The sequence below is a fragment of the Serinus canaria genome, chromosome 7 (assembly GCF_022539315.1).
Source record: "Serinus canaria isolate serCan28SL12 chromosome 7, serCan2020, whole genome shotgun sequence".
NCBI lineage: Eukaryota > Metazoa > Chordata > Aves > Passeriformes > Fringillidae > Serinus > Serinus canaria.
The window spans coordinates 20,255,746-20,276,202 of record NC_066321.1 but is presented as its reverse complement, the minus strand read 5'-3'; the positions used below and the strand labels follow the sequence as shown (position 1 = coordinate 20,276,202).

The 20,457-nt window shown below is 39.1% G+C and overlaps 1 protein-coding gene across 4 annotated transcripts in view; it reads right to left on the bottom strand.

The window, feature by feature from the left end:
- MAP3K20 (mitogen-activated protein kinase kinase kinase 20) overlaps positions 1-20,457 on the bottom strand; it is a 92,048-nt gene that overhangs the window by 35,195 nt on the left and 36,396 nt on the right. For all 4 annotated transcript variants that reach the window (XR_007778021.1, XM_050977090.1, XM_030241035.2 and 1 more), the window contains exons 8-11: positions 15,121-15,207; positions 11,527-11,601; positions 6,189-6,295; positions 530-665 (exon numbers count right to left, since the gene is read on the bottom strand). Coding sequence is in view for 3 of the 4 variants with exons in the window: in XM_050977090.1 (XP_050833047.1) it covers positions 530-665; positions 6,189-6,295; positions 11,527-11,601; positions 15,121-15,207 (405 nt within the window). In the remaining variant the exon portion in view is untranslated. The remainder of the gene's footprint in view (positions 1-529; positions 666-6,188; positions 6,296-11,526; positions 11,602-15,120; positions 15,208-20,457) is intronic.

Genomic DNA, 20,457 nt, shown 5'->3' with positions numbered 1-20,457 from the left:
CAGCCAGTAACTGGCCAGTCAAAGCTATGTTAACTATAATTATGATCAAAACCTTAAATTAATACTTCAAATTTTGACCCCCTTTTCACAGAATGGGAATTTGCTACTTCTCAAAGAAAAAGTACAGAATAAAAAAAATCTGCGTAAGTTTCACGACATGCCTTCTGGAAGATACAAATGATTCTTACATTTAAGATCAAATCCTGCATCCCATAAAGTCTACAGCTTTCTAGCTGAAAAAAGGATTTATTGAATGTAAACAATTTTTAAAGCTGAGAACTGTAAATAAATCAATGGGACACTACTTACAATGCCCATGTCACAATATGAACTATCAGTAATATGTAGTATCTAATGCATAAGGTGAAATTAAAAAAAAATATTGTTATCTAGAGTGATGCAATAAAATTGGCCCAGAGGAACAACTGAAAACAGGAGCACTACTTCCTTAGTATGTCTTGAGATTTACATAGACAAAGCTCCAAATACTTCTGACACAAGATGAAAGGTTGAATTATTGTCTACTTACAGGAGTATTTGATTGCTCAGTTAACTTCTGCTCCCACATCTTCAAGCGTCTCTCCCGTTCCTTTAGTTCCTGCTCTTTAAAGCTCAGATCACGCTCCAGTTTCTTTAGTCTCTCTAAGGTTGCCTCAATTTCACATCTGCACGGAGACAATTTGTTACGTCTTGTCTTTTCCTGACAGATATAAATTGTTCATAATTCCCAACTGAATATTAATTAAATGTGAAAGCCTGAAAAGTACAATACTAACTCAAGCAGTTCATTTAATTATCAAATGCAGTCTTTCACAGCTTTAGGAACAAACGGTAATGTTTATACTTCAGACCACAATACCTTCAGTTGAAGAAAAATAACATTTAAAAGAGTAAAATACCACATAACAGAAACATTTTTAAAATGAAAAAACCTTCTTTCCCCCTAACATCATGAAATATGATCTGGTCCATAAAGAAACTGCATTAAGTACAGGTAATGGGACAAGCATTAACAACACAATACAGGCAGTCCAAGAAGCTCATTTGTCTGAGTTTACAACTTGACTATGAATACTACTTGGACTTATACTCAAAATGCACAGAAGCATTTTGTGGGGGAATGCTTTCCCCACTTACCTTCCTGTTTCTTTAGGTGAAGCTATGAAAGCAAAAATACAAACTGTATATGAGTCAGCCCTGCAAATGGTTACAAATACAAGCTTCTCAAGTTTGGAACAGTTGTGAAAAGGATTTGGTTGACTTTTCTCTGCTTTTCACCATACTTGCAAAATTATGAAAAGTAGAAAGGGCAGGAAATGAAGGCAGTACTCTAAGAAAGTTACAGATACCATCTTTATTTGGTTTCACTGCATGTACCTCCCTTAACAAAGTAGTTTCCATTGAAATACCTTCTGATGGACAGTATATTTTAAACTCATGAACTGAACTGCTCTTGAAAAAGAGTTTAACAAGCTTTGCACCATACAACTACACAGAAGGTGAACAACAATTCTGTCACCAAGTTCAGACTTATATTTTGCTTGTGGGGTAAAAAAAGAAAATTTTTCTATTAGTATCAGAGGTTGTACTTGCATTTAACATTTCTGTGCCTGTTTGGGGGGACTGTGCACTGCCTGCCACCTGTATCCTGACAGTTGTGGGAAGAGTTAATCACAGTGTTCTGTTTTTCTCCTTGAAAAAGTGAGCTCCTAAGAAGATAAGAATTCCTGAAGAGAGCTCCAAAGACAGCTATTTGGACTCTGCAAGGTTTAATATTCTGCTCAAACTTCCACATTAATTTTCTTGTGTTAACACACTGTGAACGAAATATGCTCCTTCTGATGTTTTCAAAAAGAAAATAGGACTAACAGAGTTAGCTGTCATTTCTATTTAGGGTGGAGAAAGAGAATTACTTGTTTCTATAAATCTCCTGTCCTGGCATGGAATGATTAAACTCTTCTCCACTAAAACAGTTCAGCCTCTCAATGTGGGAAAATACCATACCCAAAGAGTCAAAGCAAATCAAATAATATGAATATTCCAAATTCTATGGGTTTCTCATTTTGAACAAGACATCCCTATCAGAGAGTACTGCTTAAAAAGTACAGTGAAAGGATTCAGAGCTCGAATAACCAGAAAATCCTACTGCAAACTTTACCACCATGCTTAATTCTACTGCAGAAATCAGCCACCTGGGGGCAAAGGCATTTATCACACTTGAGTCCTGCTGAGTGAGCTGTTCTATGTGGTGGTCAGAACAAATAGCCCTCATAATTATCATGCTTCAGATTTCAAGAAAAATTCTTTATCATATTTAGGCATGCATAAATTAAGACTGATCCCTGTGCTGGGTAGAAAGTGGTCACGCATCATAATAAAGAAACAACAAGGGAACAAACTAAAAGGCCCTGGACCAAAGGTCAGAAAGTGACTCATCCCCAGACACCCATATCCCTCATAAACCCTTTCTATCAGGTGCAACACATACTATGCTATCTGCTGTGGAAACTACAGAGCAATTTGAGGGCAGTTGCAAGCACTGCTTTTCTTACTTTGTCTCTCATCATTGCTGCTACTTACACACAACTCTATAATTTTTTAAATATGTAAATTACATTCTCTTTTAAAATAATATTATGCGCTAGGGGAGTCCTGGTAACAATAGTTTTCTCTATGTCAAAAGTCTATTTTGCACTGTAATTATCTCTCTTCATTAGACAGAAACTTCTCTTAAAATAAAAGGTTAGTCTGCAAAAACAGTTGTATTCTGAAAAATAATTCCACTGCATAATGAAACTGTGTAATTAAAGAGAAAGCTACTGTACATTGCCCAGTTAATGAGTCTTACTCCATAAATGAAGTGGCTTGAAACATTATACATGGTAGGACATGTGGATTTGTTTGCTTCTCTAGTTCTGCAGTGTGAGTTTACTGGTTTTTCTAGAATAGTTTCATTCTGTGACACTGAAGAACAAATACTAATACATTACTAGAAACTATAATGACAAACATTCACAGAATAAAAACAATGGCATTTCTTTATATGTCTTGAATTGCTACTAATACACTAATGTATCACTAATAAACTATTTTAATCATTGGAGCAGCCACTCGTGGGGAGAGGATGGAAGGAGAGATGCAGTTAGTATATATGACTAAATGCAGACAAATGGGATCTCTCACTGAATTGGAACATCATTACTTCTACAGTAATTTTTTCTGACTGTAATACAAGTGACTTGAGAAAGGGCTCCAAAAAGATCACAGAATATAAACTTAAACATAGGGCCTATGCAACTAGACCTATGCAACTCAGGCATAAGGCAGCGCCCTTATTTTAATAATAATACTAAAAATGTGCTGAACATGTGTGGAATAGTTAGGAAAAAAGACAATGAATTATTTTAAGGAAACAGAACGAGCAGATCAAAATGTGATATCAATATAAAAATGAATACCAGAAAATGCTGCAAATAAGACCACTCTATATAGATGTGCAGCATGTCATGTATAGACTCAGCCCACTCTCAGTTTTCATGCCAGCCAGTCAGTGATACTGAAGACTCCAGTTACTTGCTGTTACAGCTACAATTTTGGCATGTCTATACAAAAAGGACCTCAGCTTGCCTTTTATTAAGAGTGAGGAAAAACACAATCCAGCTTGTCTGAGCTTGGATTTGCTTTGCTAAGTGCAGCATCCTTGTGGAAGTGCAGTACCTGGATCATTAATTCAGAGGTCCCTCAAAGAAACAAGCATAATTTTTGCTTTTCCCAAGCCCACCCTTCTCCAGTGCTCTGATATCCAGGCTTCATTAAAATTCCTTATTTTGTGGTAATACATTCTTTTCCTACTGCTGGTTTCACTATCTCTTTGCAAATCACTATGGGATAAAAAACCATGGGAATAAAAATCAGTAAAAGCAAAGATTTTTCAATGCAGAAGTTAAAATACATTAAACTAATGTCCAGTTGTTTTTAGTGACAAACCTAAGTCTTTTTTAGTTTATCCTTTGGGATCACTTTATGCATCTTTTATCTACTTCAGGTGGCAATTTTTTTGCATACTTTCTGTTTATATGGCTAAACATTCACAAAAGTTTCCATACAGACATGGCTTTCGCACCAGGGCAGGAAGCTGTTACCAGAATTTGGATAGGAGAGTACCCCTCCAGCTTCCAAACGAGTGCCCACACGTTTTGTGCTCTTTCTGAGCGTTGTGTTTTTTCATTTCAGCTCAATTCAAAAATCATCTTTGCTTTCAGGCAAATCATGTCCCATCACGAATTTTTATTTTCCCTCTCATATTTCCTTGTCACTAAGTCAATTATTCTTCCAGGAAAAAATGTCACATTTCTTTTTAACACAAGTCTCCATGGTAAGAAGTTTTTTCATTACTTGATAGTACCAAAGAGCTCTTTGTTGCTACACGGCTTTTCATTAACACCTTCTCAGACATTCCTCATCTGAGAAATTTAGGTGTATCAAAACAAAATTTGCAAGAAATACTTGGGCCACTTGAGTCACACTTCAAGATATAAACTGATTAAGTAAAATTATGTTTGTCACCAAATGTCACTTAGTACAGCTTTTATTTTGCTATATTGCCAAGATTTAAGTATTTATTCACTTTTCCTAAAGGCTCATCTCATCCTTTAAATAAATATTTTTATTATAAGAAACCCCTCACTAGGGTGTACTTTCTGTCCAACTCTCCTTGTTCTGTCTGCTGCCAAACCCACGATACGATGCTCAGAGTCTGCATAAACAACGGTGCCATGCACTTGGGGTGCTTTAAATACCGCCCGCAGCGCTCAGCACTGGGCTCCGGAAGCAAGACCCGGTGGGGCCCGCAACCGCAGCGGCAGAGCCGGGGCAGGGCGGGCCCGGGGCAGGGCGGGGCGGGCCCGGGGCAGGGGCAGGCCCGGGGCAGGGGCAGGCCCGGGGCCGGGGCCGGGGCCGGGCGGGCCCGGGGCCCTGCGGGGCGGCCCCGCGGGCGGCGCAGTGCGGCGCTGCCGCCAGCAGATGGCGCGCAGCCCCCGCCGCCCGGCCGGGCCCGGGGCCGCCGCCGGCGCGGCCAAGCTGGGGCGGGCCCGGCCCGGGCTATTTATACCCCGCCGTGTGACCGGGGGCGTCCCAGCGACAGCTCAGTTTTTCCACTCGCCCCATTAAAAATCTACGTCTTGCCTTTCCTTGGAAGGCAGCGGAAGAAACGCGGGATTGCCGTTTGGGCTTGACACAAGCCCCATTTCCATGCGCTCCTCCCCAGCCTCCACCCCGTCCCGCTTTCTTCGATGCAGGGAATTTTTCTGTATTTGTGCTCCCTGCTTATTCGGCATAGCGCCAACGCTTCTTAATATAGACCGAGGCACGATCATCTGCAAAAATCATCTCCCTGTGCAGATCTGTTTTCAATATTCCATCTCAAACAGAAGGCTGTACTGGGAAGCGGCAAGTTTTCTAACCCACAAATAAGCTTTAGGGACAGGTTTTTGAAGTTCTGGCACATTCCAAAAAAGAGGCTGGAAGTTTTACTGCAAAACTGTAATGTAATAAAAATGTGTCAAATCTCATCTCCATTTATAATCACTTATGAATAACAATTAAAATCAGCAATAGCTAAAATCATATGCTCAAGCAATGCTGGAACACTGTAAAAAACAGGACTGGCATGGGCATGTGCTGGATGTGTGAACACACCGCTGACAAAGGAGAGAACACATAAAAATGGTAGAGTGCATTCAAGTGAGCACAAATAGAAGCTTAACTTGGAAGATGGGGTTTTTAGGCCCCTTATCCTTTTTTGGTTTTAATATTAACATCACTGATACACTTTCTATGAAAATGGCAGCAAACCTGCATGTTATCTGAGTTCTTTTGCCCCCACACTATTGACTGAAACTCTGTAATTTGTTTTAAGATGTGAATCACAAAACCATAAATATCATGATGCCTAAACCACTGTTATAATAAATATAGGGTACAGCTAAGTGCATTGGCTCCTAATACAAGTTTCGCAACATTCTGGGCATTCCTGAAAAACAACAAGGTAAGTTATGTTCTAAAAATACTTCAAGCACACATATTTTCTACCAGTACATCATTGGAGTCTGATGTCTTTCTGAAAAAAACCACTCATACCATTTCAATGTAAAACCACATCATATCATCTTGGGAGGAAGAAAACTTACCTCCACTCTGCCTTGTTATGCAGGAATGAGTTACACTGGTCTGGAAGGTTGCTGTCATTTGACATAGATTCCAGGATTGAAATAATTTGCTTGAAAGATGGTCTTTTCTGAAGAGAAAAGAAAACCAAAACAACATTTACATTCATATAAAACTACTAAAACTATCTGTAGGAAATTTTCAACTGAAACCCCACAATTAACAGGAATTGCCATGCTTCTTTCTGACCACAGCATCCTACAAGAGGACTGTAAATCTGTAAATGGTTTCATTTTGTTTTTCCATTAAAGAAAAGTTTGAGAAGAGTCACACAGGCTAGGAGGACTCAATCCTTAGCTAAATCTGCCATGTCTACTAGTAAAAAAGTATTAAACATTAGAATCATCTATCATCTAGATTCCTAATTTGAAAGAGTAATTTTTCTCAAGCTAAGAGAGAAAATACTTCCAAGTAGAGAAGGCCGGACCATCAGCAACTGGTAAATATACAGATGGCCTTTTACAGGTATTAACATAAACTCTTTGGTGTTTGAACATTGCCATTTAGCTGCCTATCACAAACAGGTTTCTGGCTGCAGTTCCCCTCTTGCAGAAGAGATACTTTCAGAAAAACTCTCACTTAGCTACTTCAGGAGCAGCCGGGGAAGAAACGAAGATTGAGGTTAGGGAAGGATGTCTTGCCTGGCAGCTAAGCTCACGGTAGTGGACTCTGTGCTCTTCTGTCCTGGGCTCATTTACTGAACTTCCTGTTCCAGGGCTCTCCATCCAAGACCCACTGTGCTCACAAGTCAGAAAGACCAGTTAAAATTTCTCTGGTTTTTTTTTCTGCTTTTCCTTTAGTCCCAAGGGGAAGCTATGAAGTAGGATAATAACTGAAAACTGAAAAAGCCAGTTAAATGTGTTTCTTGAAAGAGCACTGACTCTGTTAGTCTGTTTGACAGACCCCAGACAAGGTTGAGACAAAAGGTTGAAACAAAATGTAGATACATAATAAGGGGATGATGCACATTCTCTCTCTACTGTGCCTTTAATTATACCATTTCTGCTAAAATTACAGATGCCGCAATTAAAACGTGCATTTTAATTTGGGAGCACAAAAACAATTAGGAACAATGCTGAGGTGTCTCTCTCGGGAAGATCCAAGTGATTTCCACATTATAAAAGACAGACAATTTCTTTATTTTAAATGTCAAACAGCATGAAAAAGTGTCAAATGCATAACAAAAAGAGAGACAAGCTCTCTTATACTGTAATGCTGTACTCTTTGGCTGTAACTGGAGGCTTTGTCTGTCATTTTTTGGTCCACCTCCATGATTTCAGGCAATGGGCAGTTCAGTGAGCTACACAGATTTTCTTTGCCACAGACATGCTTGCCCCAGCACAAGTGCTTATGCAATTTGTTCCCCAGCCCAGCATGCAGAGAGGGGCAGTCTGGGCACGCAGAGTTCACAGCAACAGGTACCGGTCAAGCAGCACATTGCTTGCACTGGTGACACAGTCCCTTGAAAGGAAACCCAGCAGGGTCACCCTGCCTTTACAGGGGGCTGGGGAGGCAGCTGTCCTCCCCTCCACGTGCATGATGGTGCTGGACCCACCACAGCTGAGCAGATCCTCTGAACACACCCTGGAAGAACCCAAACCTGCCCAGTCAAGAGTGGGCTGCACTGGGGGCACAGAGCACAAAATCCACCCATGGTACCACCATCACCACTCCAGTGCAGTTTTGAGGCAGAAGAACCTTTGACCAGCCTTCACACCCTTTTATTGCTACCGCTGCATCTCTTGTGACCACACCAGTGGATGTGAACTGCTGAAGGAATTCAAGGGCCTCCCAAATGGTGAGGAAGCTGCCAGACAGGAGATAGCAGCTCCCTGAAATTTACCAGGGTACTGCAACTGCTACGAATTATCCAACAGACTTGCAGGTACACAATGTGCCTATACAAAATTCAATTTGCAGGAAGACATCAAGGGCAAACATCCCCATGCTGCATTATCCCCAATATTTTATGGACTATTCAGGAAAATTTACAAAACACTATGAGTTTGGCTTGCTACTTTTTGTATACTGGGAAGTAAAGGGCAGGGCTGACACTAAGTGAGCACAGTCAGCTCTACTATCAGGCTTGCCCAGAGTAACCAGAGTGGGGACTATGACAGAGAAAAGGGCTTTTACTAAGGGCAGGAAAAAGGATCAACCAACTGATTTGGGAGAAGCAGCAACAATCATGTGGTGGGTCCTGCACTACAGGCAAAGGGGCTGCAGAGTTGGTGCAACTGGAGCTGGGACAAATGCAGAGTCACACAGTAATGTCAAAGTACTGTACATCTCTGGCTGTGCAAATTCTGAAAACAGCCAGCAGTTACCCTGCCAGCTTTGCAGCTGCTAGATTTATAGGCAGCAGCTTTGCATGGAGACAAACCTGACAGGAAGGCACAAGCCTACACTGTCACATGGGTTTTGTTGGTTTCTTGCCCCTAGGAAAGGATAATTTCAGATTTAATAAATGCACTCTAAATGCAGAGTGGTACCTTGGCTAAAACTGGCAAGAAGTGATTTGGGAAACTGGGTGTCTGAGCTGAGAAACTTAAAAAAAAAAAAAAAAAATCTTTTCAGTAGATAACTGCTTAGCACTTTCTAGAAAGCCCTTATAAGGGATTCTTAAAATATCAAGGCATGAGTCGCCTTTGAAAAGTGTTTCCCTTTATATCTATGATGTCTCATACTGAAATCTTTAAAATATATGCCCCTCTAGAAATAATTCTGGCTAATGTTTTCATTGTTGCCTTCCTCTCAGTATTTCTTACTGAATAGGTCTCCATAAATCAGGATATTTAATCCATATGTCTTTCATTTTTTGTTTCTCTTCTGTTCCCAGATTTCTGATTTCCATTAAAATACTCTGTAATTTATAAACATCTTTGATGTGGAGAGAAACTGAAGTAACATGAAATGAAAAAGAATTATTCACCTATGACTCAAAAGCAAGTAACCCCAATAAACAAAGACATCAGTGATGAACAACTTTGTTTCCACAATTACCTAATACCCAAGCAAAAGCAACTTGTTCAGTAGAAATTTTAAGGTGTGAACTGTTTGTTTCAACTAGCAGTTTAAACTGCAAAAAGACTAGCATTCCAAGGATCACGTGGAACACTACATATATTTTTCTCCATGTGTGAAGAAATTCTTAAGAATTCAAAGCAATATTAATAACTCTGTTTGTTCCCATGAAGAAATTATGGTGTGAGCAGCGTCTGACACTCCAGCTGCTCTGCAGCAGCTCTCCAACTGTATTCCTTAGCCCCACCATAAATGCATATCCCTCATTTCTCAGGGGTAAGCCACCAAAAGTTACCTCATGAATTCTGTGGGCTTGAAGTATGCACCTTAGCAACTGCTTTTGAGCAGCTGACATACTCAAGCTCACCCCTGCTTGACCTTCAGTAACTTGTTCATGCATCAATGATCTGATTTTCTACAGCTAATCCTGGCAAAAAGGGAACGCTACACAGAGCAGGATTTCAGAGGAGCGTGCTCCATCTTTTGGCTCATGCAGGCCACACAGCCCTTTACCAAAGCATTTTGAGAGCTGTAAGTAGCAAACCTTTCCCAGCACGTGACTGAATAAGTCAGTCACATGTCCAAATTGTGAGCACAGATTACTCCATTTCAGTCATGTGAACAAAGCTGTAAATGCCTAGCAGAAGAAGAGCTGCATGAAAAAAACTAGCGAAGAGCAGACTGTCAGAAAAACGCCATCTCACAGGAGATTCACAGTTTGCATGACTTCTGAGAACAATGTCCCCAGGAATCAGCCCACACCCAGATAAATTACTCTATCAGACAGAACTCAGCCTGATGGTTAAGCATCATTCTTTTACAACATGCAAATCCCTCCCTCTCCTTGAGAAACAGTCTTTTGGGCACTTATGGATGGGGCTCGAACAAGGCAGAGTAAGCTGATCTAGTATGTGACAATTAGAGAAAAGAAGCTCCAATAATTCTTATTCTGAGGCCTTTGGTAGTGATGCTAACACTTGGGAGCAGTTAGTAAAGATAAGCAACTGGCACTGGAAGTCCTCTTCAGTAATTACCGACCTAGAACTTAAGCAGCCTACTTGTAGACTGAAAAACTTGCAGCATTTTTCTCCCCTCTCCCCCCTCTGTGGGGAGGATACAAGGAATTATTAAGAGAATGGCAATTACATGTGTGTTCATGTGGAAATCTCATGTTGATGGATCTCAGTCTTCCAGATCCATTCTGCAGGAAAGCAACCCCTTGCTTTTAAAAGAGAGACCAGAAATGCATATTTCCTTTCTCATATTATTCTTCTGTGGCTACTCTTTGGTGATAAATTCTAGTTTAGAGCACCTATATGCTATCATTTGTCTTGGAGTTAATCTTGGTCTCTGTGAAGTAGTAGCTAACTTTCTCCTGAGTTTAAAGAAATGAAGTTCTTCCTGGTGCTTTGACTTGAGAAAAAGAGCACAATTTCCTCTGCTTAACTATTCTTCAATGTCTCAAGTATTTTATAGGCAAAGGAAATAGATGTTAATCCTTGGTACTAAAAGCTAGTATGCCCACAGGCTCTTTTCAGCCAGTTTTATGTACAACAGGATGGTCACAAAGTCCATTTAAAGAAGGTAACTCTCATAATCTACAAAAGCTTTTACTGTCTAAATACTTATTCAGTCCCTTCCATGTAGCAGCAGATTAATAGTAACAATGGTGCAGCTCTTTAAACTTTTTTTTCTGTTTTCATGGTTAAACAGCACTGCTATTATCATATTATTACAGTCATGATAAAGCTCACCATTCAAGCTCTAAGGGAACAGATTAGGAAAGGTTTAATGTTAATTTAAAATGTTGCTGCTGTTCCTACCCATGTTTTATGGGTTAATTTATTCTTTACATATACTTGTGTTTTCAGCACCAGTAGGGCACAGAGTTGGACCTTGAAATTTGTATTTCATAATGTGATGCTCACATACATCCAAGAGGGATTAAGTATTAACCTTTGAAAGAAGATATAAACCCCACAATTTTTCCACTTGCTCCAAAATGGCTACATTTCTGCCATCTTACCATATTCCCTGTCATTGTCTTTAGTAGTTACAAAGTTAGCAGCTTAGTAACTCGTGATTAAAAGGGAGAGAGAGAGTTATTTAGGTATAAATATATAAACACACTAAAAAAAAAAAAATACAGTCCTGGCTATCTTTGTCAAGAAATGTGTCAATGGTGTCAGCTCAGACTTGTCCCCCAAAGAAATGCTAATGCACTTTGCAAAACAAGGCTGGGGTGGTAGTGTAGAAAACAAACACACATTTAATTACCTTTGAATCAGCATCCCAACATTGCTGCATCAGTTCTGCAAAACTTCTGGGACAACTGCTTGGAATGGTTAATCTCTAATGGAAAGAAAATGTACCAGTTACTGGAAGCATTTCCCTTTAAGCTGCTACTAAGCAATTTCCTATGAGACCAATAGACTTCAAAGAACTAAAGCAGACTCTCTCTTTTAAGCACAATATAAAAAATGTGGAGATATATTAGAAAGAAAAACCAAAATTACTAACACTAGCAAGAAGCACAAATAATTTTTAATAGACCTATAAGAAAGTAATGTATCAAATGCACAAATGGGGTTCCTTAAGAAAGCTCAGAGAGAAGAAACAAAACCAAGACAAACAGCTTTTAATACTAAAACACAATCATTTGTGGAGGTTACTGCGTAGTATTTGAAGTTGTTTGTCAGATAGGCATAATGTACACCCTGCCTTAATTCCTTTCTCCCACATAAATGATCTAGCAGTACAATACTATAATCACTTCTGACACACAAATAGCTGAAATATAGATTACATTAAGTGAGTTAAAAAGAGTTAAGTGAAGCTCTACATGACACAAGAGACGTTTCATGAGCCTGTGGTCAGAAGGATTAATGAGGACATGCAGATCTCAGAAAGCACTCACAGAGCACAGTGAACTCATAAATATTTCCTAATGACTGAAGACAAGGAGTTGCTGGCTATAGCCAGGACCACTGACTACAGAGAATTAGTTTGTAGCTAGCTTGGTTTCATTTGCTGAGAGTTTTAAATTAGAAGATTTTTATATTAACAGCCTGCCTCCGGACTGGAAAGCCTAAAAGCAAATCCTTTCTCACATACACAGATACTGAAGCCTCTCCAGCTGACTGCACATGCTTCCAACATTACACGCTGAAGGAGATCCCTCTGCTCTCACTAAAGCTGTTAACTGACTTCAGATGTTTCATATCATATAAATAAATTTTGTAAAGTTAGATAGAAAACCAGTTTCTCAGTGAAAGCGAGTCCAAATGTAAGAGGGGTCAAGCTGGAAAAAGGGTTCTTGTCCTCTAAGAGGCGAGAACCAGGAATTACATTCCTGTTCAGACTATCCTCTCAGGAAGACCCTTTCATCTGCCCTACTACTGCCTTTTAAGAAGCAAAGCAGAGCAAGTTATGTCACTCTGTACCATTACATTGCTGCAGTGTGACCTGCAAAGCCTTACAAGACACAGCAGCCAAAAGTAAGCGTTAAATTCTGCTCCAAAAGCATTTGAACCCTGTAAGAACTGGAAACATGAGACACAGAGGCACAGCACTGCAGAAGTCTGATTATTAATGTCATAACTTAATGTGCAAGGGTTTCTGTGGAAGAAATACACAGAAATTTGTACAATGCATAAATAAGTTGCACTGGTGCCTGATCTCTAATTGAGTCATTGTCCTAAAAATACACTGGCTAGTCTTGCTACAGTATTGTCTGTAACCCTGAGTGTTCCAGGAGGTGGACAATCATAGCAATCACCACTTGTCTCACTTGTGAAGAATGTCACCTATATAATATGTTATATAGAGGTAGCAGGATCCAAATGTCATATTATAAAAAAGAACACATTTCTCAGTGGCAGATTATTATGAGATCATGTCCAGCATAACCTGAACTCTCATGCTTTGCTTTTCTTTAAAAAATGGCTTAAAAAAATGTCTACCACAATAAAAATAACACTGTGAAATAATGCATAGTGTCAAAGGAGATCCATACAGACACATTAGAATGCACTCCATTTGCTGGCCTCAGGCTTTACAAAGGGGATTTTTCACCTTATGCAATTATGCTTTGGCCTCAGTCCCTCACTGATTTTAACAAAAGACTTGCAATCCAAAAAATGGAGGAGTGGCTCCACAGTGATCCGATCCTCTTGTGGACTGGAACCATCCAATCCCACTGATATCAACAGACTGAACTGAGAGCAGAACCTGACCCTTACACTTGTTTTGGGACACAGAAAACTAAGAAAACTAGCACCAGCTGACTTTTCAAGGCCTACACTGGACATGTTACCCATGTAGTGGCCAGAAAAAATTAAAAGAATGCAATGCTCCCTCACAGCCCTCTAAGAAATGTGGTAGCAACAGGCTAGTGGTACCTGACAGACAAAGAGCTGGCTCTGAGAATGCCACCCCTTAGGTTTCTGCAGCCGTTAGTAACATAGTCACATCTACATTTTGTCCATACTGTATTTAACGCAATTCCTTGCTCCGGAAAACTGTAGAGAAATGTGTCTTGTAGTCTCAGACATGTTTCAGCATGTTACTGCATCTCTTTAGAACATTCCCAATGCCACTCTTACCCCTTACATAAAACTGCATGTGGTAGGCACAAGAGCCAAATACTGTTGATGGAAGGCTTTATGGTTCCTCCTTCAAAATGATGTGTGAGGCTTTTTCTTGGACTAGGAGAAAGAGTGTCATTGTGCCCCCTGCTCTGATAAATGCAGTAGAAGACCACATTCACAATCTTCACACTGTTAGTGTAGCATTTCCAACTAATTGGTATATCACAGTGTCCCTCACTGGAATTAATCCAGTCCTCAAAAAGAAGAAAAAAAGAGAGAGGGAAAAAACACCAACAAAAACCATTAAACTAAGAGGAGGAAACCTAACTCCTCTGTTTAACTCTAAAGCATTTTGAGAAACAGTTTATGTAGAATAATAGAAATCTGTATTGTACAGCCGGTGCCTCGCCATTGTAATGTTTCCCAAGCTTCCGCTGTGTCTAGATAGAGGAGGTTTCATCTTTGTGGAGGATTTCCATGCTTGTCTGTGTGTGGTACAGTCACAACTTTAAATGTTTTTTAAATGTAGTTACTGTCTTTGATATCAAGGGACTATGTGTTCAGATATACGCTCACATGTCCAACTAACTGAAAGCCTCAATTTGTGAGAAGAAGAAAAGCGAGGCTGGGGACACTGTACAAACGGTGTTTACACCACTGAAGTGCTTTTGAAATGGAAAGACTCTGCATGAGGAGGCTTGCAGCTATGCCACAGCCTTGCCGATACCAGTGAGGAGCTCATCTTCAATGTAGTGTTGAACGTAGGTGGCAAAACTGTAATTTCTCTCTTTTTTTAAAACTATTTTTTCTTCTTTTATTTTTGAAATTTTCATCTAAGCGGCAGTTTCTTGTACTATAGTGACTCCTGCTGGGAGAGTTAAGTTGAAGTAGCTGAAGGTCTCTTACAGATATATCAACTCCCGGCCAGTAAAAAGATGTCCTAAACGCAGGAGATGGAGTTAAACTGTTCCCCTACCTTGGACGCAATGGCTTCTTTCATCACTAAGAACAAACCCCTAGGTTTTACAATTGAGACTGAGAAACTAGTACAGTACTTGTACAATTTTTGATCTACAGCATCACGACGTGAAGCTGCAACAATTAGATGTAAAGGGTCCATTCATGAGGAATAACATCACTTTGACCCTTTGTGTTAGCTCCTACTGCTAATCTTTCCATACGCGTGAACTTACTTTCAATTTGAAGAAGATGAAAAAGTCTTTTGCAAAACCCCAATACTGTTTTCTGATCTATGTACCTGAATGTAGAAACGTAGTCTTACCTCGTTTTTTTCCACTACAAGCCAAGCTACTTGTAATCCTTCCAAGCCTTTAAAGGGGACCTCCCTTGTTAGCATCTCCCAGAGAACCTGGAAGAGAAAAAAAGAAAAGAATTTTTATTTCTGTACTTTGTATTTTAAATACATTATTAAACCTTGATACAGCACTATTCTGTATCCAATTACCAGGCAACCAGTTTTCATTTGCAGGAACTTGGACCAGTGTTTGTGTGCAAGATCCTCTCACAAAATTAATTTGAATGTTTCTGCTTTTTCCTCTACAGAAAAGCCAAGATGAAAAACTGGGTTGCTTTTTTACTATCTTTGTACACTATAAAGTTCACATTTGGCAACTGAGACTTGGGAAGACAATGCTCTTCCTCTCCTTCTCAGCACCAGCTAGACATATCTTTGCTTTGCAGTAATTTTTCATTTAAAAATATTTCTATGCAATTGCAACCGGTGAATATGATCTAAAAGGTATTTAGCTCCTTTGATACACCTATAAAAATACAATTTTGCAATCAAAACTGTAATTGTTTATCTACATGTATGTGATCATATTAAACTAAGCAATATATAGCATATAAAAAATTACTCTCTTCTCCTTGAGTTTTTATAGATGTACTTCCTTAGACAGAGAAAGGTCTCCTAGTTTTACATGCTTTTAGCCTTCTGGTAACACAATACCCAAGCTACTGTGTAGAAAAGAGTTTGGCATAATCAAAAAGGCTTCAAGTCAATGAATCCAACTTGTTTTTCTGCCATTGGGACAATATATTGGAATTCAACCAAATTAATAGCACTTTGTACCTCCACTTGTATATATCCCTTTTTATTTTTTAAGCAAAACTTTCATATACACATCATGTTGTAAATATCTACAAACTTTTTCTTCTGTGCATATATCAAGTATAACAACAATAACAAAGAATCTTTAAGGCAGGATTTGCCAAAATGCATTAAGATCCTTATACAAGTCTTTATATCCTCACTGTTTGGGTTAGTGCCCAGGTTTATTCCAGCTGCATCATTTTGAATAGACTGTGGGCAGCTATGAAGATAATGAAAAAGCAAATGGAACAACATTGACAGATGGAGGTCAAGCAAAAAAATGCATTGAGGCAGAGTTGGGCCTTTAATAAGTTAACAGGGTACTCCAACAATAGACCTATTTGAATAATTCTGCTTGAGTCAGAAGACTGATTAGTAAAAGTAAGGGTATCTTGGAAAAATAAGAACAATTTTTCTGAGAATAAGAAATATATGGGGAGAACTACCACAGACCTGTTCAATTATCCTGTTAGCCTCAGTTCAATCCTTTCAGAAGGAAAAAAAGGCACCTCAATTGTAACTCAAATTATCACCTTTCTACTGGTAGAGAAGGAAATTTGTGAGAGAAGGAAAAAAAATTACCAGTCCCATGTACTTCATACAAAAAAGCAGTGTAAAAAACAGTCCGTTTAAAACAAAGGTTCCAGGACCAAATCAAACATGTGGTTGAGCAGCCTTGCAGAACAACCTCATCTGTTGGGACTGTACCATGAAACTACAGAGGAAAAAACTCAAGTTTGCACCTCAGACAGAGCAGTATCTAAAGAACCTTCCAAGTAAAGAACATAATGAAATACATTTTAAATGTTTTCAAGAGCCATGAGCTGGAAAACTACTGCTGTGTTATCTTTCTTTCAGAAGACTGTAAGTTTTAAGAGCTGTCTTGTTTCATTCATGCACATACAGTTGTGCAGAACATTTTGCACCGAATTCCTTTATCATGACACCTTTAGTGTTTATTTCCACTGCCTGAACAGATCACTGCCTCCTTAAGCCAACAGGGCTAGCTAAAAACTCATCCAAGATTGCACATAGTTGAAGAGAAAAACAGCAATTTGACACAATATGAAGGATTTTTCTTGATGCCTTCATGTTACTAATAAATGAAAGTAAAAGATATCAAAGTGGGACGTTGGAAACCCTTGGATTTACTTACACAGGTTTAAAAAATATTTTAACAACAATGCAATTTTCATATTCAGGCCAAATGTAGAGAAAGCCTTTCCTTCCAACGGTGACGTGCCCCTATGTTCAGTTTTACATGAGTTTCAACCCCTTCTCACAGACTAGCTACCCTGAATCATCAGCTAAGGTGAATGACTGCATCAGCAGTCTTTTAAAAAGCAGCAAATGGGTACTGTCTGCATTCTCATTTGCCTCTTCCTCTCCCCAGGGTGATTCAGAAGCAGACAAGGACCTCAGCCTAACTTGCCCCAGCCTCTTTATTGTGAGGCACACTCTGTTCATTTTCAGAACTGATTCTCCAGCTCACTTCATATGGAAATTATTTTATCTTTCCTTCCTGGTGTATAATCTAAATGAGACTGATGTGGTTCACTTCCACTCCCACCTGTAATGGTGAGGATCACCTGCTTTCCCAATCACATCACATCCTGTGATGATGGACAGCAGGTGCTCACAGAGAAAACAGCCAAGCTAGAAACAATGATGAAAAACAAAGCAAGGCCATTCAATAATAGTGCAGTAAGCTGCAGCCTCTGAAGATGCTGGACTCATCTTTGCATATAGAGGAAGAGGAAGGAGAGATAAATGTATTAATGTTCACTCTATACACAAACCTGACAATAAGAATTATGTGTCAGGTTCAGAAAAAGCTCACACATTTACTTCTGTCAGTTCAGCTGTGCATTTTAATTCCTATCCTCTCAATTATGTGACAAAAACCCAAAGGAAAAACTAAACCCACAACACCTCTACCCCACACGCTGTCCCCACACTGGTGCAAAGCCAACAAAGATTCAAAGTGCCATTTGGATAGGGGAACATCCAAGTTAGTAATCACTTACTTAAAGAAAACACTCTGAACACCTTTGCTGAAAAAAAATATGCTTTGTCTGGTAGGAAACTGTTCACAGACAATGTCAGGAGCCACAGTTAGCAGAGGTACAGCTTAAGCATTAGCATTGCACTCACAGAGGTACTGCCCTTAGGCATGAAAATTAGGTCTGTCTTCTCTGCATTGATCCAACTGCAGTTAAAGATCACATCATTCTTTTCAAAAAGAGTAAGGGATAACCCCTGGAGCTGGCCAACATTCCCTCTATAAATAACATATGTTCTCATAACTAAAGCAGTGTTTGAACAGCTGCTACATTTATTGGTGGCAGTCTCTAGGCCACCAATAGCCAATTAATGATTTTACTTATTTGTTCTTGTAAGTGATAAAATAATTCAACTACATGGGATAAGCTTTCTGTGATTAAGACATTTATACTGATACACAAACACACACTGTGGTGCACTACAAACAGCTCTGCCAGGATAATATATTCTGAGCATATGTCTTCATGATTTTGAGCAGCTTTTAGAGTGACACTGTCATTCCACATACACCTTCCTATCTGGCAGAGACAGCAAGGAATGACAGAGATGGCAAGGAATAATTTTTGAGCAACACACAGTGACATACAAGTCAGTTTCAGGGTTGATCACTTGTAACACTTGGTTTTAGTTGTTTAGAGTACAAACTTGGAAATGGATCAGGAAAGGGAACTACAACATGGCTGAAGGAAAGTGTATGATCTCTCTTTGTGTGGTAATAAATTTTCCTTGAAAATTCATGACAGCATTATAAATTATTGACTATGTATCTCAGAGAATACATAGGCCTGTTTAACCATCCATGAAGGGCAGGACAAGCTAATCTAAACATTAGCTATAAACATACATACAACTGTTCACAAAAAGGAAAATTCATTTCAGCTGAGAAGCAGCTCAGACCTATGAGGCTGCAGAAAGACTTCAACACTTCACGGAAAAAAGCTCTCACACAGCTTAAGCAGAATATTTAAAATCACAGATGGGTTTCTAGAAAGAAAAGACTGTCAGATAAAAAAATAGAAGAAAGGAAATTAAAGAAAACCATGGGAAAGATGACAAATATTGCAAATGAAATATCTATTCCTAGCATCTTACTAGTTTACATTTGAAAGGATTCTGTTCTTTGTTAAGAGGACTTTAACTGAAGTAAAGCAGATTTGTCTCTCTAGCACAAAAGCTGCTGGCAAGTGTTATGCTTCAAAAAGGGATTCTTTACATTTTGTTTTTATAGATGATAATAACTTAAAGAGACAAAAATACCCTTGTTTTCAGGCCCCTAGCTACTTCTCTGGTAGTTATAACACTTATTATAGGGAGATTCCATTCCAACTTTCAATGTTATATTCAGGCCATTTCTTGCTGGTATAACCCCCTAATATCAGGTTATTTCACAAACAGAGAACTTGGGCCACTGCCGTTCTTCATTTCTACCCATCTATCTCCTCTGAAAATGATGGTGTTCCAAGACTAGAGTTATAAAAAGAATAATTACTCCTAAGTGCTTATATATTCATAAGCTTCTACCCACCGTAGAACACATTAATTAAAAAATAATATATTAAAAAATTGTGGGTCATTACTAGGCATTCTAAAGTAACACTACACACCCATAACAATATTAAAATACTCTGGTAACACTGAACTGTTTTTATAAGGAGGATAGTTCAGTTTTACCTCCAAGCCCAGAACTCTCAAAGGAACCTGACTTTTTCAATGAGGTAAAATAAACTTTTCACAACATACTGTTCCCAAGGCACCGTTAATACTTGGCATGATAAGATACTAAACAACTTCTTACCTTCTCCCACTTTGAAAACATTACCTAAAGTCAGTTCAAACTAGGATGACTATATGAGAAGTTTGAACTATAATACCATGTTTGGAATTTCTCCTCTAACATTGTTGTTCTGTTTTGAAACTGGAATGTTTCCCTTCAGTGGACAATATGTGATTGCTTCCAGTAACAGTTTACATTAATATTTATATTTGTTAGCTTATGTTCTCTTACTCTTTGTGACCTAGTTCAGTTAAGCAAGCAAGGATTTTGAGTCTGACAATATAGGATCCTTGCAAACTTTCAAACTTTCACTGATAAGTGATGTCACATCATGTCTCAAAAATTTTTCTCACTATAAACAACTGTTTGGCAAAAAGTTTAACTCACCCTCCACTGAGACATCAGCTTAGCTATGTACAGCCATAGGTGCTAGCTTAAAACCACAGTGCCTCCCTCACACCCATCTCCTCCCATTCCTCAAAGAGAAAGAGACAATATTTGGCAGGTAGTGAAGAATTTCTTATTCTGCCACCCACTGTTGAATCCAAACAGAAAAATGGTTAATGCACCAATATGCATGAAAACTACAGCCCCACTTCCTTTCCTTTCCCCCCAAATACTATTTACTGTCCCCTGCCAGAGGAAGGCTATGGGGTTAGGCACACAAC